Genomic DNA, 27,643 nt, shown 5'->3' on the forward strand with positions numbered 1-27,643 from the left:
ATAAGTATTATCAGAGACTGTTTGCTTTGTGCGTTCTGGGTGTTGCAGGTTGTCACTACCACATCAAACGGTACATGTATGTGACCCTTCAGGCGAGGTAAGAGGATGATTTCCGTTTCGTACGTTGATTTAAAAAAAAAAAAAAAAAAGAAAGAAAAGAAAAGAGAACATCCGCTTAACTTCATTTAAACCAGCTAGCTTTGTTTTTAGCTGCATAGCCTGCTACGCTAACTTGTATTTTTATTATAAAAGCTAGCGTTAGAAAGCTCTCTCCTTTCAGCTGGTATTTTTTATAAGTTCCAGGTTATTTTTCTTAAACGTTGTCACTCCTTTTACCCCCTGTAGTATAATGCAGTATTTCCTAAAAGCATAACATCGACTGACAGTGTACTGTTGTTTTTCAGGAGTATGCAGAAAAGTGCCCAGTGCTGATAACGATTAAACTCTTTCTACCTGCTCTCGGGATTCCTGCTAATCATGGTAAATGTTTTATTTCGTATATATTGCTTCAGTATTGGCTTTGTAAAGGTTTAGTTTGTATATTTAAGAAAAAATAAATAAAAAGTGGGCGGAAAGCGACTAAACCCCATCCCCGAGCTTTACCATATATTGACATATGCACAGGTGAAGTTTAGCAATCTTTCACGTTATGAATTGTTGCAGTTGTTCTTTTAAAGTCGTTGACAGTAATGTTTGTCTTTTATTGAAATGTGAGCTTAACGTGTGTTTACAAAGAAACTAGACCTTCCATTATTGCCCTGTTGGTGCAGCCTTTTCTTATCTATTTTCATTTGCTATGTACCAGATCTGTTTATATTGCCCTCCCACGTTAGATTTAAATGGGTGTCGTGGCGTTGCCCTTTGGCATCGTGTGTAGGTTGTCTGTGTAGGTTCCCACTTATCTGGGTCATGGTAGTCTTTAGATCTGGAATATATGGCAGCTGGACTTCATAAGGTTTTGAAGATATTTTACTTGTCATCCAAGAGGCTTCTTGAGTTTTAGAGAGGGAATGCTGTCCTTTCACACCTTGTCTCAGGTGACTGACATCATGCTGGGCTGGAGCAATGCCTGAGGTTTTACTTGTCTGCTCAGGTGACAGGATTGACCTGCACAAACACTTTGGGTCACTGCTCCCAAAATGACCTGGGACAGTTTTTCTAAACCTAAAAAAAAAAACTGGGTAGAAATTTTGAGATTGAGCCACTATATGAGCCATCATGACTCCTTTCTAGTTTGTAGCCAGTGTGACGATTTGGTAAAAGTTAGAATCTGGCAGGTGAAACTAAAGTGGATTACCTGTTTGAATTTACTTTAATGATTTGTGCTCTTGAACTAAATGCCATGAACAGCACGTCAATCCAGAGCTGAAAGATCTTATGAACTGATCAGATCGTTTCAGCAGCACGTTACTTATAGATCTGCTCTCTGATTAAGACAGTGGATCTGTATATGACCGTAGTTAACATAAGCCAGGAAATTTATCAAATGTCAGCATCCTGAGCAGTCCCTAATCTTTAATCTTCCCCTCATGTTTGCTTTTTTTTTTCTCTCTCTACATCTTCTTGATCTCTGAGAGTATTGCACATTAATATTTTATTGTTGGACAGTCTCTCTAATTGGAGATCGGGCTGAGAGACAAACTGCACAGAAACAGTTTGTGTTTTGTGCTTTTAGAAACATTGCATTTTAATTCTTGCGCCCCTTTTTTGCAGTACTAGTAGCTACTTAAGAGGGACTATAGGATCTTTGAAATTGAACATGTCTCTATTACAAACCAGGTGTCTTACTTAGGTTAAAGAAAAGAGAAGGAAACGAATAAATAGAAACCTGTGAAATGCAATGATGTAAGATCTTTAAATAATAGAATGCAATGATTCTAGTAGAACAGGAACTCATGAAGCTAAATGGGTATTGAGGTGTATAAAATTTGAAAGGTTGCATTTGCCTGTGCTCATGGCAGTGGAGCTGAATGCCATCAGTAATAGATATGGACGCTATCCAGAGTGAGAAGTGCAAAGAAACACCCCAACGCTAACCTAGTACAAAAATATGAAAGTGAAAATTGACGTTTTGAGCAGACGCATAACGCTATTTTAAACATGTTGCATGTGTTCAGTTTGAACATCCCTTTTTCATTCTCAGTACAGAATCTGCAAAAGATGAGAAGTCCTTAACTACAGCAAAATGTATTTGTTGGAACTTGGTCTCAAGTGACAGAGCTGTAAAAGCAAGCTTCATTTTCATATTTGGGCAGTTTCAGGCGTCATCTTTGAATTGAACTGTAATTAGATGTAAAATGAGGAGTTCTATAAGGCTAAGCTTTTATAAAAGTTAAAGTTTATGTTTGGACTACTTAAAGGCTTCTTGTTAACAAAATTAAATTCCAAGAGGCTGCATGAGGCAAACTTTTCACTTGTATTAAAATTAAAGCATCTCCATAAACTGCAGCTGTCTGCCCTGAGTTTAAAATCCCTGCCACAGATGCTACTGCTTGCCGTCTACAGTGCATACTGTTATTAAATTATATTTGAGGAAATATTTGTGGTTTCAGCCCAGAATTGCCACCTTGTCAGAAGCATCCAGAGTTTTAGGAGACATTTCAGAGTGTTTTGTGTTTTCTCGTGATTTCCTCTTAACCTGTGTTTTAGCAGTGTGTATCATCAAAGTGGTATTAATAATCTGTTTTCATTCCTGATGCTCATTTGAGGAAAAACGAAGACAAACAAGATGAACAAGAGCTCTTCCAGGAACGGTGATGCCATTTTTCTGAAGACTTAATTGGTCTGTAGGTGGCGATTTCTTACCTGTTCTCTAACGTGGAATCTAACCGGCACTGGAGCAGATAATAACATCATGGCTATGTACTCCAGGAAGAAGTGAACCACCTTCATAACATGGAAAACTTTTTATTTATTTCCATCCAGCCTGTAAAATGTATAGCAATTAAAATGTTATCACAAACTTGTGACATGAGCCAGCAGGAACGTCCAATGAGTTTAGTTTTTCTGGGACAAAAAGTCACTGCTGTATCACAACAGTCCAGAGGAAAATCAGTCTTAAATTGGCACTAAATCTTTTTTCATTACATATTCAGCAGTCGGTTAAGTCTGTTATTCTGTTCTTTCTGCTTGAGCTAAAAGGCCGTTAATGATGCTAGCGGCCAACTAAAAATAATAGACATGAGTCACTTTCAGTCTGAGTTTTTGCAAAAGCCAATAATTGAATCTTGAACTCATGACTTGCCATTTATAGTGCTGCTGTTTAGGACATAAAGTAGTTATGATATGAAGGGAACGTCAATCTCAGAAGGATCTGGGTTTGTTTAGTGGCGAAATCCAGTTTCAGTTGAAATTCTTTTGCAGCTGCTAAGCATACTTGTCTTTGTTTCCCCCCTCCTCACTCACAGCCAGAATAAAACCCAGAAATCCCCATAAGGGTTTGTATTAATCGCTCACAGCCCTGTCCTCTGTTCCCTGTGTTCAGGCTCTGCAGATGGGGTTCTTGTGTTTGGCCCTGCTGGGTCTGAGCTCGGCGCTGGTCTGTCCCAATGGACACACATGTCAGAACAAAAACACCTGCTGCAAGAATACTGAGGGGGGATACGGATGCTGCCCGCTACCACGTGTGAGTTACCCGTCACTGTTGTGTCTGACCTGGATGTTAATCAAGTACACTATCGTGCTTCTATAAGTTAAGACGAGGGTAGCAGCCAGGTACTGCTAACCAAATGCACTTGATTCATCGATCATCAGTGAGTGTGAGCGACGAAGAGTTTGCTAGTCTAAAGCATTTGTGTGTTTAACACAGTGCTGAAGAGGGAAGATGCCAGTAATGATCTCAGAGGAGCAGTTGTTGCTGCCCATCAATCTAAGGGAGGGTTAGAAAGCAGTTTCCAGTCAGTCTGAAGTCTGTCATTCTACATAAGTGGAAAACATTGGATACAGTTGCCAGTCTTCCCAGGAGTTCAGGTCCCGGCACGTTTACCATGAGATCAGACTGTCCAGTGCTTAAACTGAAAAAACCAAGATCTGCATCTCACACTCTACATGCCTCAGCGTGTTTAAGTTTGTGACGCACAATTTACAAAAAAAAGAAACGGGTATGACTTGTTTACAAGTGTCAGGAAAAAGTGCCTTGTCATGGCAGCACAGCTTAGGTTTGCAGAGTTGCATGTGAATATTCCACAAGAGTTGCAGAACAATGTTTGTTTGGCACTGTATAAATAACGTTTGATGTAATCTGTCCAAATGACAAAAGCACCTCAATGCACTTTATATTATATGATAAAGACCCTACAATGATTCAAAGAAATTCCCAAAATTGGATGACCCTGATGAACAAGCACTTGGCAACAGTGGGAAAGAGAACTCCCTTTGAACAGGAAAGAAACTCCTGGAATCAGGCTCAGGGAGGGGCAGCAATCTGCCACGACCGGTCGGGTGTAAGGGGAGGAAGACGTGACAAAAGATGCTCTGTGGAAGAAAGCCCGAGATTATTAATAACATCATCAACAATCATGGGACGTGCCCAGCAACCTAGGCCTGTTGCAGCATAAATAAGGGAGGGTTCAGGGTCACGTGTTCCAGCCCCAAGTACATGCTTTATCAACTCTAATCTTAAAACGTCATTCCAAATGTCAGCACAGTGGTGGAGAGCTGAGGGTTTGTTTCACAGCCACAGCGTTGTACTCTAGAGTCAAATGGTCAAAGCGTGGTCCAAACTGGATCATGCACCAGCACAATGATTGTAAGCACAGCAGCAAATCTACAACAGAATGGGGGGGGGGAGAAAAGACTGAAGTTATTACAGTAGTAGGTCAAGCTGCAGACCTCAACCCATTAGAGGGCCTTCAATGGCGCAGTAGGCGGGGTCACATGGCAGTTTTACCCACAGACACCACTCTGGCTTGTTCTGCCACAGTAAATGAGTAAAACTGGAAACCTGCAGCATGTAAGCTGTAGAGTACAATTTTCCTAGAAGCTAGCTGTGAATAAGGCTAGCGCTCAAACTCGGGCCGTTTCTCAGCCATAAAGCGCTCTCACTGAGAACTGAGTGTCCGTTGTACTGATCGAGGATGACACGGGGTTTTATTTCCCTCTGTGCAGGGGCGTCTTCCTCCTGACGGTGTTTTAATTTTGAGAGCTTGTTCATATTGCTCACACGCTGAAGGGGAGTTCTTTTAAAAATATAGTATTAGAAAGTTTAATAGAACAAAACAGTCAACATACAGTTTCATAGAATGACCTTGAACATTATGCATATTATTGACAGTATATATTATATGACTTTTGTACAAGAGTTGCAGGATATTTTGTACTATAAACTAATAAAACTCAGTATTTATGTTCTGCTTGGGAAAAATAGTACTGTAAAATAAAATGTCAGTTTGCTGTCACTTAAAATTGATTTCAATTTTTAAGTTTCCTCTCAGTGAACCTGTTTCTCTTACACTCTGTTTGAATCCCTCTGTAGGCAGAGTGCTGTTCAGACCACCTCCACTGCTGTTACGAGGGCACCCTGTGTGATTTGGTCCATGAGAAATGCGTCAATAAAACAGTTTCCCTGCCGTGGATGACCCGACTCCCGACCCAGCCTCAGGTGAAGGGGGTGGGGCAAAGCTTAGCTTCTGTCTTTAGACATCTTAACGTTGATTACCCCACCAACAACCATTGGAAGATTATCTTAAAGGAATCTCCAGTGAACCAAGCTCAGTTTTGTTATCTGGATACGTTTGCTCAGTTGGTGTTATTTGTTAAAATAATGGAATTGTCTGATCTGCTTTGTACGTTCCTCCCACCCCAAAAACAAATGACTTAAAAGAACAACACTCATGGGTAAATAAGGTGTTTGAAGAGGTGCGGGGAATGTTTTTGAAACGTGCAGAGTATTGAGAGGTGCAATAGTGTTGGTTTCACGATGGCACTACAAGCACAGATGCTTCGACCTCCCCCACACAGGCTACCTGATCTCTCTTGGTGCAGCGCCAAGATGTTTCCACGGACTTAATCTCTCCAGCAGTTGTTTGTTCTCTTGTCTTGCAAGGAAAATCTATATTTTATATATGTATATTACGCTGTGGCTGGAGTGATTTTCAGTGTGTTTTAATTGATTATTGATTCCTTGAACTGTTCATATTTGAGTGTTTTTAAGCCTTTTGTTTGTTTGACCATGTGGCGTCCTTGCATTTGTATGCGTTGGCTGTGATGTGATTGCTTCAGCTCGAGGAGACGGTGAAGGCAGTCGTTTGTCCGGACCAGGTGTCTGAGTGTCCGGATGACACGACTTGCTGCCAGCTTCCTGACAGCTCCTGGGGCTGCTGCCCCTTAGCCAAGGTGACACACATAAGCACAAACGCCATCTCTTTGCCTAAAATCACTGACTCACACAAGCCCCAGGTTTCTCACACCAAAAAATGATCAGCTGTTTCTTGCATGAGTTCTTGACAGGCTGCCTATGAAAGTTTGTAGCTGTTTAAAATGAAATGTGATGTATTTCTTCACCAACACTGTATGTTTAATACGCACTTCAGTTTGCCTCAAGTTTCACACACACATTGAAATGGTTTCAGACCATGTTTATAGATGATGTAAAGGATGCACAGGCTTAGAAAATGCAACAGCTTTAAGAATCTTTAAGTTTATTTGCAACCCTTCTACTACCACAAATTCCTGACACTTCATTTAGTGATGACTCTGTTTTAAATCCTTAGCGGTGATCATTCATTTTATATTAAAAAAACAAACAAAGTGTCATTGGACTTGTGGTTGTCTGTGTTGCGTCTATTTGCCAATGTCTTCAATCATGTTGCCTCAACACTCATTGAGGGGTGGTTGTGTGGTTCTGAAGTTGCTTCATGAACAAATTGGCTGGCAACACAGAATGACACTGCACGTCTGCCACAGACTGCACATTTTCTGAAGTCAAAATTAGTGAGTCTGACCTTTTGCTGAATCACTCATAGCTGCTGATGTCAGCACTCTGCAGCTGCCAGCAAAGGCAAAGAGGGGAGAACTTGATCGATCCTGAAAGCAGCTAAAACTATAGAAATGTCAGAATCTAAAGTAAGTGTTAAAAATGTCAGACACTTAGGATTTGATTTAGACACACCAAAAATGAAAACTTTATACATTTCAGCTTTTTCATATTCTGATAATGGCTAATACTGTGTGAATATAAGTCTTATAATCTCTGTATACTCCTGGTGGAAAATAAAATAAATGTCTGTTCAGAGTGAAATGACCAGTTTTAGACATTTATTTGCTTCAAATGAAACACTTTGAATTTCTTCAGTATTTAAAACTCATTGAAGCTGCAGCATTTCCTTGGAATCAGATGGTGTTTGTTGGCTGCACATTCAGCAATCAGTGCTCATTTGCTTTAATAGAAAGGCACATCTGCCTGTTTTATTCAAACTACTCTATATACTGAATTAAAATGTCTCACGTGCATCAATTGTTCATTTTTCATGTCCCAGTTGTATATCTATAGTGCTGGTGTGCTTCACGATCCCGTGATCTTCTCTCTGCAGGCGGTGTGTTGTGACGATAGGCGCCACTGCTGCCCTGAGGCAACAAAGTGTGATATCGCTCACTTGCGGTGCGTCTCTGCCTCGCTGGAGTCTTTCCCTCTGCTGGCCAAACTACCTGCTAGAAGGAGAGGGAATAACCCAGGTGGGGATTACATCATATAAATAAACAGTGAAATGTGATGATCATGTATTCACTTACGTTTCTAAATTTATATGCAGATGATACTGTAGTGTTAACAGAAGACTGCGTTTCTCTTTAGGTCTTACTACTTTTGTAGCTTCCATTGGCAGTTCAATATCGTGCCCTGATGGGAAACTCAGCTGCCCGAATGCTTTCACATGCTGTCTGCTACCCAGCGGAGAGTACGGCTGCTGCCCATACCCAAAGGTGCATATAAATGCTGTAGATGTAGTACAAGTGATTTGAATTAAAGTATTCCAACAGTTTCCAGCATTTTCCATATTTTTATGTTGCTGAATTAAAGCTGTTTGATTCTTACTGTACTGATTGGAAGAAAACATTGACACGAGGGTTCCTAATAAGGCTAAAACATCCTGTGTTTGAATCTCATGCAGGCCACATGCTGTGAGGATCACCTTCACTGTTGCCCTGCCAACATGGAGTGTGACCTGAAGCATTCACGGTGTAGGCGTGGCGAGACCGTCATGCCCCTGATGAAGAAGATCCCTGCTGTAGCCAGTGACAGTAAGTCTTATCTTTAAATTAAAAAACAAACATTGAATAGGATTTTATTGATGGATCCCGTGTCACTTCTGTCATCCCCTCAGTCAGTTGTCCAGACAAGAAGTCATTTTGTCCTGATCACACCACATGCTGCAAGATGATCAACGACACCTACGGCTGCTGCCCGATGCCCAGTGTAAGTAGTATGAAGTCACTGAGCGATGGGGTCAGTTTAGATGAACAGGAAGTTGCAGAGAGACCGACTCTTACTAGCTAAAGGTCATTGTGAAGCTTTTTAATATTTTATCAGGTGTTTAGTCTTTTTAGATATCAAATAAGTGGCATATCTAACAAACTGAAGGCTGCTTTTGCTCAAATGTAATGAGTCCCTGTTGGAATTTCCTTTCATTTATGAATTTGAAATACTTATGGAGAGTTGATTCAAAGTGTTAAGACTTCCTTTTGGTAGTTTTCCTCTGAAAGTCAATACGAGGTTGAAAGAAACGCTACAACATTGCAATGAATGAAGTAATCATTAGACTGAAAAACCAGAATAAGCTGCACAGTGCTTCAAAATGAATGGATAATTAGCCAAAAACACTGCAAAATCGAGGCAGGGATATTCTTCAGTGTACGTCCTTCACCTGAGCTCTGCTCAAAAGCTTTTCAGTTACTGAAAGCACAAAGACTCATAAATGAAGGTAGTTGCAGTAAAGGCCCAGGAGAGCAGCTCGGGGGAGGAAATGCAGTATTTGATGAGGTTGAGTTCTCACTTTCACACAATCATTGATTGCAAAGATTTACTACTTCTTTCAGGCCATCTGTTGTTCAGATCGCATCCACTGCTGCCCTGCAGGCTCAGAGTGCGACCTGTACCACAGGACCTGTGAGTCTACCCAGAGAAACCCCACCATGACACTGGCAGAAGCTGCAACCGAGCTCCTTAAAGTCCAGAGAAAAGGTGAGTGAGACGGCCATCGTCACATCTTCTGTGATCAAACTCTAAATATTTAATGTGTTTCAGAGAAAAACATGTTTTAATACAAATGTTTTATTAATATCTTCAGTAATGTTGCCTTAATCTGTTTGACTGAAATTCGTCAACTTTAACGTTTTGAGTGGAGTGGGAAGAAGCTTTTCTCCATCTGTTTTCATCTTGTCAGTGATTGGGTTTCTTTGTGCCAAAATTTGACAAGGAGGAAGAAGAATGTGTGAAATGTATATCTGGTTGTGCTGCATTGTGGGGGGGGTTTCCCTCAAAACGTTTCATTGAGTCAAGCAGTGTTACAGGAATCTAAAAATGTTAGCTTCTGTGGTGGTGATTTTTATTGTTCTGCAGACCTTTCAGTCCATTCCATCCCCTGCAACGACTCTGTGGCCTGTGCTGACGGAAGCACCTGCTGTAAAACACTGAAAGGAGACTGGGCCTGCTGTCCGTTACCACAGGTACTTTTCCTTTAATGACCTGTTCTCCTCTCCGACAGGGAGACTGTAACTCATGTGAGTTATTGTCCATTAATAAACACGAGTAGAGCTTATTAATGGACTCTCCTTTAGGTAATGTAGTAGTTCATTTGCAGACTCTAAGTCTGGGTTGTTCCTCATCCCTGAAGGCTGTGTGCTGTGAGGACCACCTGCACTGCTGCCCCCACAGCACCATTTGTAACCTGAAAAGCTCCACGTGCGACGACTCCACAGGTAACGCCGTGACTCCCATGCTTGGACACGTGCCGGTATTTCCTTTACTGGAAGACGGTAACAACAGGTGCGACAAATCAACGACATGTCCTGGGAAATCCACCTGCTGCAAGACTGCGAGTGGCGGTTGGGCCTGCTGTCCGCTGCGTCAGGTAATCCGGGGCTGAAGTGAGGACTGCTTTCTTCTGTCTTGTCTCTAGTATTCAAAATGCTGAGCTCATGAAAATCCTGTAACCACAAGTACATCAGGCTCAAACCATCAACAGAGAACTGAGCCAGATTTTTCTGAGGAGGGCAAACTCATGCTGATGTGAGTGGGCGAACAGTGGCGCAGGTCAGCGGGTGAGCTAGTAACAATGAGCTAATTCGTAAACAAACATGCCAATTTATTTCAAAGACTCAGAGCAAATTGGTGTGTGTTAAACAAGCAGACTCGATGAGGGAGCGGGTACCGATCACCGCCTTTGGAAAGATGTGCTAAATTAATGCTGCCCAGGACGCTCACACAGGAGATTTATGATCTTAAGAGTTTACATTTGTAAATTAAAAAAAAAAAATCAATTGGCTTACATGGCTTTCTAGTAGTTCGGTGTAACACTCCTCTGGTCTGTATTGTGTGTACCTGCAGGCTGTGTGCTGTGAGGACCACCTGCACTGCTGCCCCCACGGCACCATTTGTAACCTGGCAGCCGAAACTTGCGATGACCCTCGGGGCTTCTCTCCGCCCGTCTCCTGGCTGACAAAGGTAGCAGCTCTGACCTTGGAGGTGGAGGATGAGAAATGCGATGAGAAGACCAGATGTCCGTGGGGCTCCACCTGCTGTAAAATGAACTCCGGACAGTGGGCCTGCTGCCCTTTACCACAGGTCAACATCTCCTTTCTGCCTCCTGATCATATGTGCTGGCCAGATTTAACTTTGATGTGCAAATAGCCAAGGGTTTGTTTGTTCTTGGTGTCAGCTGTGGTTATTTCTGACATCCTGTTCTAATTTTTCTTACTGATACTTGAATTATTTTTATCCACAGCACATTCAAACACGACAGAAATTGTAATGATTTGGTTAACATTAACCACCGAGCCTCTGTAATTTCTCTTTTTTTTTTTTTTTTTTTTTTTTTTTTGTCTGGCATCATCTCCTAATTCCTGTGTGATCCCAGGAGTGCTTTCATGGTGCATAAGTGGCTCATCTTTAGGTCATGACCTATTTCTGGGTGGTTATTTGTTTACTGTAGTAGTAGTAGTAGGCTTGTAGATTCCAGCTTCCAGGTCTTGAAAGTTCATACTCATCTGTTAAGCCCTATTTGCACAGGATTAGTAGTACCAGGGGACCTTATGTGATTTAAACACATGCACGCCCCTCCTAATCCTGAATTAAATTCATTAGAGGTCCCCAGGTAATCCTAGATCCAATGTGAACAGTGATTACAGTCCAGCTTAAGACGTGTGATGATTAGAAAATGTCAATCAAACCCAAGTCTGAGGATGGAAAATAAGAAATCAGCTGTGGCTCTGAGTGCATTTCAGTAATGTCTCATTCACACTAGTTTAAACACAAAATGGAACAGGACAGCAGCCTGCTTGTAACTCAGGGAAACTTCATTTTTTTTTTTTTTTTTTTCGGTGACAGTTTGCTTAGAAATATAATTATGATCTGTTCACAGAATTTCTGTTATGAAGCAAACAACAGGTTTCCAGACCATTTTTTCTTTTGAAACTTTCTTTATTTCTCACCACACTCTCAAAGCCTGACCTATAATTATATTCTAAAAACTCTCCCTCCCTCCGACATTGGGGTCTTGATTGATTATTCTGGACCATATACTGCATATACTTAGTGTTGACAACATCAAAGAAATACCAAATGTAATAAAAATTCTACACCCACAAAAGAAATATTTAAAGATGACAATAACATCCTGGCATCAAACTCTCTCCATCCTACTCCGCTGACCGACCGACCAGCCCGGGTTGGCCTGCAGGCTCACGATACTCAGGGCCTCCTCTGTGCGTTCCCTGAAGTGAGTGGCCACTGTGGAGCGCAGCTGATCCGCCCGTATGGCATACCGGTGTTGCTGCAAGCGCGCTCCCAAACAGGCCCAAATTCCCCCCACATACATTAAACCACAATACTACATCGTAAGACCCACGCTGAGTCGCAGGCCTTCACACCAGCTGTCAAAGATACTTTTAGCAGTCTCACTCGTCCAATGAATGCCATCAGCTATGGTATGGAAGTGTTGTTGAGGTATGCACGGTAAATAATTATAATGTGTACTGATGAAGTTATTGATCATAGTGAGATTTGACTGTTGGAGTTTGGATAGTGATCTGGAAAAGTGGATGTGGGCTACAAAAATGTCCGCATTCGGAAACACGGCTTTCGCCCCATTCACCACCTTGCGTAGTTGTTTAATTGAGGTCTTCTGAGGGTCCTGATCCTTATTATTAAGGCCTACAGACAAGATCACCATTTCCGTATTTTCACACACCGGCGTCATTTCCAACAGGTTGAAGAAATGGTAAAAGTTCGCACCCGGGTAGCTCTCCACCTGAATCTGATCATTCTCGAAGGGGGGTATTCTATTTAGATTGGAGTCCCCCAAGAAAACTACCGGTTTATCAACTTTGATTCTCCAATCCTGTAATTTCCTACTAGGCCTCGCCCGATGGTAAGTAGGTGTATGGTAACCCCCCTCTGCGCCCCTCGTCTCCGCCCCCGCCCCGACCGGCTCTCCCTTTCCTGTAAGCCCGCGCCCGCTGTGAGACTCCCTCTGCTTTATTTGCCACACGGTTTTAAACTCTGCCGCCGAGCCATTGCTCTCATTATCCTCCTCGCTCAGGTGAAAATTACTCTCAATATTAAAATAGTGGGGATCAGCGCGGTCCAATGAGTCACTGCTCAGGTTTCCCGCTGGCTCCTGCTGTTGCAGGGCCTCAATCGTCATTTCACCCACTACCTTGTCACCTGTTTCAGCAGAGGTTTGGATTTTTACTCGCTTTTGTTGTTTCATTATAGGGTCCGGACCATTTGTCCGGTCTCCTGCGCGAGACGTGGAGCAAGAAACTGGAGGGGTGGCGGGCTCAGATGGCAACCTGTTCGCGGCCGTTAAGAGCAAGTCGCGGCGCACAGTATTTCTAGGACACACAGGGGGGGAGCACAAAGAGGCAGGCAGAATGTCATCAGCTTCATCCAAATCTACCACAACATTTGATCTAACTCTGGCTGTTGCCTCCACCCTACTCCCACCCTCTCCCGTCTTCCCCCCATCTACATTTCTCCCCTTTTCTACAATTACCCTCGGGAGGGCTCCCGAGGTGGCCGGCGCACGGGCATTAACAGTCTGAAGCTCATTCAGCTCCTCTAAAATAGTTTTCCTTTTCCCCAACGATAGGTTTTTCTGATGGGAAACATTTTGTGTATTACTGCTACTAGCAGTCTGGTTTTTCACCACTGTAGGTAAGGGTGGAAATTCATTATCATCTCTCAAATCAATCGGCATTACCCCCGATCTTCCCCCCCCTCTGTACTGTGTTCTGTTCCCGTGTGTGGCCGGCCTCCGAGCGGGCCCTCCCTCCACCCTCTTCCCCTGACGATTTAAGCAGAGTTTCAACTGTTGACATTGTAGAAACTCGTAAGCGAGCCCCGTATCTTTTAAAAGCCCACGTCTTTGCCACCTGAAATGACACCTCAGTCTTTCTAGTTCCTTTTAAAGATTCAATAACAGTGGCATAATGATCATAAAGAATATCTAGATTTTTGGACATCCAAGAGTCTGTGTTTTGCTCAAGTTGCCTCCTAACTTGTTCTGTGGGCGCAGCCGGTTTTATAAAACTAGAGAGCCTGGACACCTGTTTTATCATACCCCTGGGGTATAAGCCCGTGTCGCGTGCTTCTTCAATCACACTTTTATGGTGTACAGTCTGTATTAATTTAAATATATTCTTCGCACTCTTCCTTGTGTCAGCATCAAGTGCACGCTTTGGTGCGGGAGCATCTTGTCCTCCTTGTTGTCTAACACGTCTCATGTTCGGGCGACCCCATCCCTCCCCGTGCCTCGTCCCCTCCCGACCCCCAGCATGCGTAGCCAGACCACCACCAGACGAACTTTCACCTAAGGTTTCAAAGTTATTGTTTTGTACCTTATATTTGTCAGTGGGGAGCTCACCTGAGTTTCTTTGTGTTTGTTGGACCACTCGATTCAGGCTCAGTGATCTCTGTCTCCTCCGTGCTTTTCGCTGGTGGCGTGGAAACGTCCATCCGCCATCCTGCATGTCGTTTTCTTGCAGTCGTGGCGTTTCCAACCGGTGTGCTTCCATCCTGGACCCGAACAATATAGTAGTCCCACCGATCACGGGCGTCCCCGCGTCAGTGTCTGTTGGTCGGTTGAGACTCAAAAAACAAGAGGGTTTAGGTGCACACACCGATGCCTCGCTCAGATCCAACGCCACCTCTCACTTCCCGTTTAGAGTTCACGGTCAATTCGCTACAGGTGAATAAAAACTCCCCACTTTACAGTTGTAAAAAAAGTTCGTCAATTAAAATAGTCTTTCATGTGACTGGGCTAAACAAAGTTACTTGTCGCCCATCTCTGGAAGGGCTAAAAAAGTCGCCTTTCTTCCAACAAATTTGGTCTAGCGTCCCTGACGTTTCGCGGAGTTACCGCTTCTTCAGAGGGATACATGCTACTAGGTGTCCGGAAGGAGCGAGGCATTTAAACACATTTCCTGGGAGATGCCCAAGTCCTGGGCCCCTATAAGAAAGAATAAAAATAACCATAGAAATTTGTAAAAGATAAAAATAAAACCCATGATAATACCATTCAAAACCATAAAATTATTATTTATAATCTTTATGATTAAAACATCATCCTGCTGAGGATGGTTTAATAAAATATGTGTATGTGTGTGTGTGTGTGTGTGTGTGTGTGTGTGTATATGTGTATATATATGTATATGTGTATATATCAATCAATCAGCTGGATAGCGTAGTGGTTAAACTACACGCCTTTGGAACAGAGGATCGCAAGTTCGATTCCTGCCTGGGGCGTCTGTATCCAGTAAGGGTCCTAAGGCTAGACCCCCTATGCTAAGCAAGCCTACCGCAGACATGAGCGAGACAGATAAATATGAAGGCATGCCGGCTCGGACGTCGCCCGGATCAACAAGGTCCGCGTCAGGTGTTGAGGAACCAGGGCACCCTGACGAAAAGTGGGCTACTGGAACAAGAAGGCATCGGTGGGCAAGGGACGAAAACAGGGCGTTGTTGGAATGCTACTACGCAAGTAACCCCGGCGGAAGGGGCTACATGAATAGGATGAGGGACCTATGGATTCTTCGATACCCAACATCCACAATGACGGCGAAACAACTAGTAGCTCAGTGTTCCAACATTCGAAAGAAGGGACTGCTCTCACAGCTAGAGATTGACGAGGTACAACACAAATGCTACGGCAAGGAGGAGTCAGGACGCCAGGTCAGGGGGGAGATATCATCACCCCCACCTGAGATTGGGTACATAGCCCCAAGTGCGATAGGACAAGGATCGTTGAGTGCGAGAGGAACTGACCTGAAAAATAGGATCATGGCCAAGCTTGAAACCTGGATCCCCCGTAGCCGGTTACCAAGATTACGTGAAGTACCCTCAGAAGGTCTGCTAGATGATGTTAATGCAGCACTACGGACAATACCTACAACCACGGTTACCGACACTAACAAGCTGATCTACAATACGGCAGCAGTGATCAGTGAGATGCTTGGCTACAAGTTGAACAGCCACAAGGGGCAGTACCCTCCATGGAGAAGGAGGCTAGAGGGCAAGATCAAAGTAGCACGGAGGGAGGTTAGCCAACTAACGGAGTTGCAGAAAGGTGCGACAAATAAGGTGCCTAAGAAATACAGCAAGCTGTCCATACCTGAGGCCTTGGAAACTGCCAAGCAAAGACTCACAGCCTTGGCCAGCCGCTTGAGGAGGTACACCAGAGAGATAGAAGGCAGGAGAATAAACCAGCTGTTCTCCACAGAACCAGCAAAGGTGTACTCTCAGTGGCAAGGGAACAATAAGAGAACAGCACCACCAAGGCTGGAGACGGAGCAATACTGGAAGAGCATATGGGAGAAGGATGCAACCCATAACGGCAATGCTCAGTGGCTAGAGGATCTGAGGGCTGACCACAGCGACCTCCCTGAACAGGGTCCAGTAACCATCACAGTGGCAGATATCCAAGAAAGGGTCTCCAGTATGAAGAGTTGGACAGCACCAGGGCCCGACATGGTTCACGCCTACTGGCTGAAGAAGCTGACTGCACTCCACGAGCGTCTGGCAGCACAAATGAACCAGCTGCTAGTTAACGAGAGACACCCGGAATGGCTAACTGAAGGCCGGACGGTCCTGATCCCCAAGGACCCCAAGAAGGGACCGGTCCCCTCCAACTACCGACCAATAACCTGCCTCAGTACTACATGGAAGCTCCTGTCAGGCATCATATCGGCTAAGATGAACAGGCACATGGGTCAATACATGAGCGGGACACAGAAAGGAATTGGCAAGAATACCAGAGGCGCAAAACACCAGCTACTGGTAGACAGAACAATCAGCCGAGACTGCAAGACCAGACTGACCAACCTGTGCACTGCCTGGATTGATTACAAGAAGGCCTATGACTCAATGCCCCACAGCTGGATACTGGAATGCCTAGAACTGTACAAGATCAATGGGACCCTAAGAGCCTTCATCAGGAACTCAATGGGGATGTGGCGTACAACACTAGAGGCCAACTCCAAGCCCATAGCACAAGTCACCATCAAGTGCGGGATCTATCAAGGAGATGCTCTGTCCCCACTGCTGTTCTGCATAGGCCTGAACCCCCTCAGTGAGATCATTAACAAGACTGGCTACGGATACCGACTACAGAACGGAGCAGTTGTCAGCCACCTCCTGTACATGGATGACATCAAGCTGTATGCCAAGAGTGAACGAGACATCGATTCACTGATCCACACTACCAGGCTATACAGCAATGACATTGGAATGTCGTTCGGACTGGAGAAGTGTAGTCGGATGGTAACAAAGAGAGGGAAGGTAGTCAGAACTGAGGGGATTGAACTACCAGAAGGCAACATTGCAGACATAGAGGACAGTTACAAGTACTTGGGGATTCCACAGGCGAATGGGAACCATGAAGAGGCCGCTAGAAAAGCTGCAACCACCAAGTACCTGCAGAGGGTCAGGCAAGTCCTGAGGAGTCAGCTGAATGGTAAGAACAAGATCCGGGCCATCAACACGTACGCCCTGCCCGTGATCAGGTACCCTGCTGGGGTAATAGGCTGGCCAAAGGAGGAGATAGAAGCCACTGACATAAAGACAAGAAAGCTCCTTACCATGCATGGAGGGTTTCACCCCAAATCCAGCACCCTGAGGCTGTACGCTAAGCGGAAGGAAGGGGGCCGGGGACTGGTGAGTGTCAGCACCACAGTCCAGGATGAGACAACGAACATCCAAGAATACATTAGGAAGATGGCCCCAACTGACCGAGTGCTCAGTGAATACCTCAGGCAGCAGAAACCCAAGAAAGAGGAGGGAGACGAGGAACCATCATGGAAGGACAGGCCCCTGCACGGTATGTACCACCGGCAGATAGAGGAGGTGGCTGATATCCAGAAATCCTACCAGTGGCTGGACAAAGCTGGACTGAAAGACAGCACAGAGGCACTAATCATGGCAGCACAAGAACAAGCTCTGAGCACAAGATCCATAGAGGCTGGGGTCTATCACACCAGGCAAGACCCCAGGTGCAGGCTGTGTAAAGATGCCCCAGAGACAATCCAGCACATAACAGCAGGGTGCAAGATGCTAGCAGGCAAGGCATACATGGAACGCCATAACCAAGTGGCCGGCATAGTGTACAGGAACATCTGTGCCGAGTATAACCTGGAAGTCCCGAGGTCAAAATGGGAGATGCCCCCAAGGGTGGTGGAGAATGACCGAGCTAAGATCCTGTGGGACTTCCAGATACAGACGGACAAAATGGTGGTGGCGGCTAACCAACCGGACATAGTGGTGGTAGACAAACAGAAGAAGACGGCCGTAGTGATCGATGTAGCGGTTCCGAATGACAGCAATATCAGGAAGAAGGAACACGAGAAGCTGGAGAAATACCAAGGGCTCAGAGAAGAGCTCGAGAGGATGTGGAGGGTGAAGGTAACGGTGGTCCCCGTGGTAATCGGAGCACTAGGTGCGGTGACTCCCAAGCTAGGCGAGTGGCTCCAGCAGATCCCGGGAACAACATCGGAGATCTCTGTCCAGAAGAGCGCAGTCCTGGGAACAGCTAAGATACTGCGCAGGACCCTCAAGCTCCCAGGCCTCTGGTAGAGGACCCGAGCTTGAAGGATAAACCGCCCGCAGGGGCGTGCTGGGTGTTTTTTTTTTTTTTTTTTTTTTTTTTTTTTTTAAATAAATAAAAGACATTATTTTGTAAGAAAGAAGGTGAACACAAAAAAAAAAATATCTCTGAAAAGCAAGAGGGATGGGGAAAAAAAACAGAGCTAAAGTTAAGACAAATATAAATCAATTGGGGATGGAGAGGGAAAATATAATAAAAAAACTAGGTAAGGGAGTGGGGTCCGGAGGGAGTCTTAGGGCTGTCGCGGACCAGGGGGAGAACCCGACAACGGGTAACATCCGGAGCAGGAACGTGAAAACAGGGAAAGAAAGGAAAAAGAAAATACATAAAAAAATCTACAAAAACTAAATAAACAATCAACCCATATTCACCTTCATTCCAAAACTAAAAAGGCTATGTAAGGCAACCCATAATAATAAGAACCCTATATTAAGAATGGCTTTTTAAGAGTAATTGAACAAATAATCAACGAAAACCACAACTTGAAGGGCTGCTTTTCCTATTGCACTAGGACAGCCATTATACTCCCCAATAGATGATGGGGGGAAGACATCACTATAACGAAATCAGGTAAAAGGTCCAGTCGGTCAGCGGAGGCCTCAACATAAATAAGAGGGCAAATTAATTCTTATTTCATGGCCACCTCAACCCAAATGCTTGGCATTTTTAGATATTCACTCCCCACTATAAGGTTTAAGTTTCCCAAATGCAGTTACCAACTGTTAATATTTCCCCCAAGATGTTAAATTTAGGGTCATGCGGCCTGGGCAGGGTCATCTTCCCTTTTAATTCTCCAGTTCTAATAGTATCTGCCAAGCCAAAGTGGTTAGGTTTAGGGCCATGTGTCTAGTTAAGACCATCCTCCAAATTATCCACATTCTAGGGACACTTTCTTAAGGCAAAATGGTTAGGTTTAGGATCCAGTGGCCTGGGTAGGATCATCCCACAGGTTATACACAATGAAGATACAAAAAAAAAGAAATTGTTAAATTCAGATTATTAAATCTTTTTGAGAAAAACAATTCAATAAACTCAGTAATCTCCATTTGTCCCAAGGAGATGCTGTTTTATATTTCAAGGAGTAATCAGTCTGTTTACTAAGAGGTCCTTTTAGGAATCGTGGATGGATGTCAGATACAAATTCCTGGCACAGGCTGGTTAGGTGTTAGGAAACTATAGCTTAGATGTTTTTTAATTCAAACTTTGGTGCACGGTCCTAGGAATTACTGAAACATCCCATCTCCACTTACTCCGCTCTTCTCCTTCTCTCCAGCATACTCCTCTTCTTCTTGGGTGCGTCTTGTACCTTCTTCCATATGTTGTCAATCATAAAACCGTCCCCCAATGTCTTTATTCCCCCCAGGCCATAAGGCAGACTCATTGAAAGTTCCAGCACTGTCACCAATACTAAAAAAGGTCCCAAAGCCATATTTCTCCCATAACTCCCTGGAGGGGATGTGACCTCCAAGAGAAAGGGTTTTTATCGTTTTTGATTTTCTTATTCATTTTCAACAATAATCACACTCCATGCAGTTAGTAATTATAATGAATCCTCACACTGTTAGTGTTACACTCTGTTCAAAACAACCTCCATGCAGTTCTGTCATGGGGACTTATGGCAATCAGGGAAACATACTCAATATTGACAAGTAGTCTTTGTATTTCATTTTGAGCTCCTTAACTGCAGGACTACAACGCCTGTGGATTTATTTCCAATATTTGTCGCATCTGCGGCAGATTTACTGCTGACTCTGATCAGGAAAGTGAGACGTCGAAAGAGAGGTAAGCGAGCCGGCGTACTCGTGCGTTTGAGGAAACGCGGACTGAGAACGGCCCTTCCTGGGATCTTCCTTTCTAATGTACGCTCACTCTGGAATAAGATAGACGAACTGGCCCTGATGAGAAGCATGAACAGAGACTTTGCCTCCTCCTGTGTCTTATGTTTTACGGAGTCGTGGCTCAGTGAGGACATCCCGGACTGCGCGCTCAAGCTGGAGGGCTTTCATCTGCTGCGCGCGGACCGGCAGGCCGCTCTCTCCGGTAAAACCAAAGGTGGAGGTGTCTGCTTCTACATCAATAGTGGCTGGTGCACAGATGTAACAGTGATTGCTCAGCACTGCTCTCCCTCTCTGGAATATCTTTTCATTCACTGCAAACCGTTTTATTCTCCGCGGGAGTTTGCTTCATTCATCCTGGCCGCTGTTTACATCCCGCCAGACGCGGATGCGCAAGCAGCTCAGTGCGCACTCGCAGAGCAGATTCTCCACATGGAGCGGACATACCCGGACTCTCTCATCATTGCTCTTGGGGACTTTAACAAAGCCAATCTGAGCCATGAGCTTCCGAAATACAAGCAGTATATTAAATGCCCGACCAGAGAGGAGAGGACATTGGACCACTGCTACAGCACGATCAGCGAGGCCTATCGCGCGGTGCCGCGCGCTTCACTCGGACTTTCTGATCACGTCATGATCCACCTAATCCCCGCGTACAGACAGAGGCTGAAGCTCTCCAAACCTGTCGTGAGGACCAAAAAACTGTGGAGCAACGAGGCTGTGGAGGAGCTTCGCACGTGTTTGGAGACCACAGACTGGGACACAATGAAGGCTGCTTCTAACAGCTTGGACGAGTTTACGGACACTGTCACCTCCTATATCCACTTCTGTGAGGACAGCATTGTGCCATCACGCACCAGGGTGAGTTATAACAATGACAAACCCTGGTTTACTCCTAAACTCAAAAAGCTGTGGCTGGAAAAGAGTAAGGCGTTCAGAAGCGGAGACAGGGACTGCTACAGAGAGGCCAAGTACAGGTTCACTAAGGAAGTGGACATTGCCAAACATCAGCACTCTGAGAAGATGCAGCAGCAGATCTCAGAGAATGACTCGGCCTCTGTGTGGAAAGGTTTTAGGAATATTACAAACTACAAGCCTAAAACCCCCCACTCCACTGATGACTTGCTCTTAGCCAACACCCTTAACGACTTCTACTGTCGTTTTGACGAGCCATCAGGCAGCCTTCACACCTCCAACGACCCCAACAATAGAGGCACTTTGGACACTCATTCCCCCACCTCTCCCCCCTCCATAGAGCCATCACCACCTTCAAACTGTTCACCTGCAACACCCGCCCCCTCACCCCACACAAAAGAGGATTTCACACCACCTCCTCCGACCACAACTCTTCATATTCATGAAGCAGATGTGAGGAAGCAGTTTAGGAGTCTGAATGCTCGGAAAGCTCCCGGCCCAGACGGTGTGTCTCCTGCCACCCTCAGACACTGTGCAAACGAGCTGGCCCCAGTGTTTTCTGGCATCTTCAACTCCTCACTGCAGGCATGTCATGTGCCTGCCTGCTTCAAGTCCTCTACCATAATCCCTGTCCCCAAGAAACCTAGGATCACTGGACTAAATGACTACAGACCCGTGGCTCTGACATCTGTGGTCATGAAGTCATTTGAGCGCCTAGTCCTCTCCCATCTCAAGACCCTCACGGCCCCCCTCCTGGACCCCCTGCAGTTTGCATATAGAGCCAACAGGTCTGTAGACGACGCCATCAACATGGCCCTACACTTCATCCTGCAGCATCTGGACTCCCCAGGAACCTACGCCAGGATCCTGTTTGTGGACTTCAGCTCTGCCTTCAACACCATCCTTCCAGACCATCTCCGAGGCAAGCTCTCCCAGATGAATGTGCCTGATCCCATCTGCCGGTGGATCACTGACTTCCTGACGGACAGGAAGCAGCACGTGAGGCTGGGGAAGAATGTCTCGGACTCCCGGACCATCAGCACCGGCTCCCCTCAGGGCTGTGTTCTTTCTCCTCTACTCTTCTCCCTGTACACCAACTGCTGCACCTCCACCCACCAGTCTGTCAAGCTAATCAAGTTCGCAGATGACACCACCGTCATTGGGCTCATCTCTGACGGGGATGAGTCTGCCTACAGGAGGGAGGTTGAACGTCTGGTGTCTTGGTGCAGCCACAACAACCTGGTGCTGAATGCCCAGAAGACAGTGGAGTTTATTGTGGACTTCAGGAAGCACACAGCCCCACTCCCCCCCCATCATCCTGACTGACACCCCCATCACCTCTGTGGACTCATTCCGCTTCCTGGGTACCACCATCACCCAGGACCTGAAGTGGGAGCCCACCATCACCTCCGTCATCAAGAAAGCCCAGCAGAGGATGTACTTCCTGAGGCAGCTGAAGAAATTCAACCTGCCAACACGGACGATGATGCAATTCTACACTGCAATCATCGAGTCCATCCTCACCTCCTCCATCACCGTGTGGTACGCTGGAGCCACTGTCAGGGACAAACAGAGACTGCAGCGTGTTGTGCGCTCTGCTGAGAAGGTGATTGGCTGCAGACTCCCATCTCTGCAGGACCTGTACACCTCCAGGACACTGCGGCGTGCAGCCCGGATCTCAGCTGACCCTTCTCACCCTGGACACAGTCTGTTTGACCTGCTCCCCTCAGGCAGGAGGCTCCGGTCCATTTGCACCAGAACCTCTCGCCACAAGAACAGTTTCTTCCCCTCTGCTGTTGGACACATGAACAATAACCATATGACTGTCCCCGCCACTAACACATGACCCTACGCTGTGTCACTGCATCATTTCATGTCTGGCACTGATCACCACCTGCACTCATGTATATATCTTTCTACGTAGCACTCATAATTCTTATTCTCATGTATATATCTCATGCACATATCTTTCTTTCTACATAGCACTTTAATTCTTATTGTCTGCACTGAAGCACCGCAGCAATTTCCTAATGTTGTAAACCTCAACATCTGGCAATAAACCCATTCTGATTCTGATTGAATCTTTATTTGGTCTGTAACTGTTGGCAATTAGATGTGTTGACCAGCCTGAAAAATGCTCAACCTTTGGACGACAACCCGGCCATAAGCTGACTACATGGGCTGCCCTCCAATAGGCAACTGGTCTCAGTTGAAGGCTGACCACATCTCATCTTTGTTTGTTCACAGGAATCAACTTAACTGGTTAACAGCCAGTTGTTTTGTTGTTAATCCATAAAAATGGGATGTTGCCAAGCGCTACATTGTAACGTTGCAGTTAAGTTTCCATCCTGCAGCAACTTTGTTTTTAAAGGGTTTTTTTTTTTTTTTTTTTTTTTTTTTTTTTCTCTTCTGAGTGCAATTGTCTACATGACCCCCATTCAGTCACAGACCGGTATCAGACTAACTTGATCCTTATTGCTGTTTCAGTCACATGGCAGCTGACCGGGTGATCGGGCATGGGCCCGTCAAAGTGGCTGTTTCAGTGACTTCATTGCACAGTTTCAGTAATTTTGGTCAACCTATGCTCTCAACCCTGTTCTCCCTCATGTGACTGTAGAGATTTTCTGTACTTTGAGACAGCTGTTATACCTGAGTGGATTTTTCAGAGGCAAAGACAAACTGATCGAAATTCAAAAGTCTGAATTTAAATGTATAGATGTGTTAAATCATCCAAAATACTCCTTCTCTTTTGGGAAGATGTAACAGGAAACACTGAGATTTACACCTGGAACCAGTGGTTTAACAACAGAACTCTTAATAGTAGACAATTAGTTGGTGTTTTGAAGCTGACTAGAGGTGGATCATATGGTGTCAAATAAAATGAGGATAACTTTTCAGCTGTTTCATCAACAGAAGAGCAGCCTGTGATGTTTTGAAGGATTTCAGTCTGTGATGTAGAACTCGTTCCTTGTTTCGTTCCAGGCTGTGTGCTGCAACGATCACGAGCACTGCTGCCCCAAAGGCTACAAGTGCAATGTGGCAGAGGGCACCTGTGACAAACCCGGTGGCCTCAGTGTGGCCTGGCTGCAGAAGATCCCAGCCCTGCAGGAGGAGCTCGGCCAGACTGTTTCCCATCCAACTCAGAACATGTGCGACACCCAGACCAGCTGTCCCAGAGACACGACCTGCTGCTTCATGGAAAAGGAACACAAATGGGGCTGCTGCCCTCTGCCGAACGTGAGTTTAACCCCTCCCTTTTTTAAATTATTAATTCTTTTTAAATGGGAGAGTGTCAGTTACCCGTGTTGCCCGTCAGGCTGTCTGCTGCAAAGATGGAAACCATTGCTGCCCCAGCGGACACACCTGTGAGCCCCACCACTTCTCCTGCTCCAGAGGTTCCCATGTTATACCGTGGTTCGCCAAAGTGAGCGCTGTAACAGAGCCGGGCGCCGTGATCGACGTTAAATGTGACAACAAGAGCAGCTGCGCTTCAGGGACGACCTGCTGTAAGCTGAAGACCGGAAAGTGGGGCAGCTGCCCGCTGTTCAAGGTTTGTGCATCAGTGATGTTCAGACTGTCATTAAATCCTCGAGTTTTCCACAAAGGTGCTCATTTGATAAGATCACAAACTGATCTGTGACATTTCTGCAGTGTCTTGCTGATGTAGAATATCATTTGGTTTCACAACAGACTAAAATGAATCAGACAGCAGTTTCAATAGTGATGTAAAACTGGCTTTCTTTCCTGTTTAAACAAATTTGGTGCTTACAGCAGGAAATACAATTGCCATTTAGACCATATTTTTGGAGTGTTCAATAGTGTATATAGGGAAAAGCTTAATAGGAATCACTGAAATGCTTCACTCGTGGCTGTAACATGTTAATATCTGGCATCGTGGTCTCTTCTCAGGCTGTTTGCTGCACTGACCACGAGCACTGCTGCCCTCAGGGCTACACCTGCAACATGCAGACAGGAACATGCGAGAAGCAACGACACTACCACCACCTCAGCACCATCCCTCAGATCGAAGTGCTACAGTCTGTGAAGGAGGACGAGGAGGATGTGGCGTGTGATGGCAGGGGCGAGTTTCGCTGCTCCAAACGAGACACCTGCTGTAAGATCTCCGCCACGGAGTGGAGCTGCTGCCCCTCCCCCAGGGTACGTTCACCTGTCAGTCCCTCCCACTCATTTACATTTGAAGTCATTCTTCCAGCCGTGACTTTGGATGGTCCTTGTTCTAGGCTCGATTTTGGAATGTTTATGTTAAAACTTAGCAGGTATACTATATGTTGCTGTGCTACTACTCATCTTTGATAATCGACTTTTATTGTTGCTGAATTCATTCAGCTCATATGTTTGTTTAGAATAAAATAAGTTTGAGCCTTGCCGATTGATTCGGTGCTGAACACGCTGTGTCTGTTCTCAGGCCGTCTGCTGCTTTGACTCGAAGCACTGCTGTCCTGCCGGGTACTCGTGCGACCTCAAGGCCGGAGGCTGCACCTTGCAGACCCAGCTGACCTGGGACTCGTGGTTTGGGGACCGAAAGAGAGACACTGTCCACCACGGACTCTAATCCACTGAAGTGCAATGATGATCTCAATCTTTCCGTTATGTCATCTACTGGTGTTGTCTGTGGACAAGAAGGGCTTCTTCCCGTTTCATTTCGTGGAGGTGCATTCACTGAGTTTTTTGCACTCTTGCGTATTTTTGAGTTTTGTGTGGTTGGGGGGGATTTGGTCCACATATGCAGGAAAAACATTTGTTTAATTGCTTTTTGCCAATGAAGGAATTTTAGTGAAGTTGAAGTAGTTTTCAAGGGGGAAGCAGGTGAAACCTAGCCTGCATTCTGGTTGAAAATATTTATTGCACTCCTTCAGAACCACTCTACATCTAGGTTCCAGGACAGCTTTACAGTGCGTCCGTTTCAACCTGCGGTGTTATCTGTTAATGTCAGATCTGAAGTTTTCTTATAGGTAACAAACCCCATTTCAAAATAAACTTCAGTGAATTCGTCTCTTTTGAAAGTCTATTGTTTCTGCTGATATTTTTTCTCCCCCTTTCTTCTTCAGACAGAGTAGCTTAGCATGAGTGAACTTAAAATAATGAACCCATACAGGGAGCTTGACACCTGCTCTCAGTTCATTCTGTCTGAAATTGGCTGCTTCACTCCTTTAGCTCTACGTATCTTCTGATTGGCTGCCCAAAACTTTAAACAACAGGTGGGTGCAGCGGGTGGAGAATGCGCTCTTCAACCTTTAAGATAGAGGAGCATGTTTTTGTACCAAGGTTGGCAGTTCCTTTGAGTTTGTGTAACAAATCTTATGCATATTTTGATGACATTTGTTGATACTTTCATGAAAGAAACTCCCTGATCATTAGTGTTTAAACATGAGTGCACAGAGCTGGTCTACTCTCTGGAAGAGAATCATGAATGTACAAACTGCCTTTTTGTGAGCAACATTTCCTAAATAATCTGACTTGAACCACGTGTCTTCTCTAAAAGGCAGTTTTTGTTAAGTCAGCAGAACTGTATCATCTTTCCTGATGGTTTATTCATTAAAATGGCAAAGTTGCAAATTAACCACTTTAACAGTGGAAAAACCACAAATCTGGACAAACTAACAGGTAGCCTTTGGAATTGTTTCCAGTGTTTCTGAATTTATTAATGCAGTTGTTAATTTGACTGTTTCAGGCTTAGAGGATGAAATCGAGCTGTCCGATTAGAGCTGCTGTGATTGTGGGCACATTTACTTTATGGTAAAGTGGTTTTGGTGTCTGGAGACTCGATGTTTCACTGACTCTTAAGAATGTCAAACATTTATTGTTGTACATGCAAACTGAAATGTAGGCGTCTGTAAAGGTGAGAGGAAAACTTTAGACATTTCACTTCCAGAAACGAAGGATTTATCGGAACGTTTCATGGCTGAGCCAGTTTTTAATCAGGTTTTCATAACCATTTCACGCTTTCGCCACAACTTGGCTGCTTGTTGCTGTTTTTAATGTTGCCGCCAACAAGCAGCACCATTAATAAAAAAATAAATAAACAACAATAATTAAAAAAACATTTCTTTCCTCATTTGGAAGCTGACGGGACACGAACGAGCATCGAGCAGTTTGTGCCTTCTTCAGTAGGAGTTACTTGTATCCTTTGGAAAGTCTTTTGTTTTGTGCAGTTGTAACATTGATTTGCATCTTTGTCTTCATAGAAACGTAACACAGGCGCTCAGGAGAATCTTTTGGAGTTATTTGTGAATTGAGACTTGGTCAGTGTCACAGTTGGTAATATGTTTGAGTTTGTAGATTCAGGAGTTCCTAAAAAGCTGAACGATCTCTTAAACTTAAGTAATTTCAATGACTTTTAAATAACTGTCATGTAAAGTGGTTTACAGATTGGCTCAATCTGAAAATAAAAGTTCATTTCGCTGATTTCCTTTGCTTGTTTGTGGTGTTGTTTTGTTAAAATGTGTGCAGGTGTCACTCAAAATGAAGGAAGCACTTAAACTGTGTTGTTTAACTCCAAATCAATCACACTTCTGTGAAATCAAACTGTCCACTTGGGAAGCAACACTGACAATCAATTTC

General features: G+C 44.8%; 1 protein-coding gene across 4 annotated transcripts; it reads left to right on the plus strand.

Annotated features, from left to right (window-relative positions):
* grnb (granulin b) lies at positions 1-27,487 on the plus strand. 4 transcript variants are annotated; one of them, XM_085466959.1, is made up of 17 exons: positions 1-97; positions 405-480; positions 3,485-3,625; positions 5,474-5,599; positions 6,220-6,333; positions 7,530-7,671; positions 7,790-7,917; positions 8,106-8,235; positions 8,319-8,410; positions 9,031-9,175; positions 9,554-9,660; positions 9,828-10,064; positions 10,541-10,777; positions 24,044-24,298; positions 24,378-24,611; positions 24,971-25,219; positions 25,488-27,487. In XM_085466959.1, the coding sequence occupies exons 2-17, from the start codon at positions 478-480 to the stop codon at positions 25,632-25,634; spliced, it is 2,487 nt and encodes an 828-aa protein (XP_085323085.1). In that variant the 5' UTR covers positions 1-97; positions 405-477; the 3' UTR covers positions 25,635-27,487. The 4 variants fall into 4 exon arrangements, with proteins under 4 accessions (XP_085323085.1, XP_085323086.1, XP_085323087.1 ...); XM_085466960.1 differs by having other exon boundaries at positions 9,563-9,660; XM_085466961.1 differs by lacking the exon at positions 9,828-10,064.
* The last annotated feature ends 156 nt before the right edge of the window (positions 27,488-27,643 follow it).

The sequence above is a fragment of the Copadichromis virginalis genome, linkage group LG8 (genome assembly GCF_057382275.1).
Source record: "Copadichromis virginalis isolate Kocher_CV1m ecotype Utaka linkage group LG8, C_Virginalis_male_GT1.1, whole genome shotgun sequence".
NCBI lineage: Eukaryota > Metazoa > Chordata > Actinopteri > Cichliformes > Cichlidae > Copadichromis > Copadichromis virginalis.

Coding starts and splice junctions, on each gene's coding strand:
- grnb (XM_085466959.1), top strand. Junction 8,236..8,318: donor CCCTGCTGTAGCCAGTGACA/GTAAGTCTTATC, acceptor TCATCCCCTCAG/TCAGTTGTCCAGACAAGAAG. Junction 9,661..9,827: donor CCTGCTGTCCGTTACCACAG/GTACTTTTCCTT, acceptor TCATCCCTGAAG/GCTGTGTGCTGTGAGGACCA.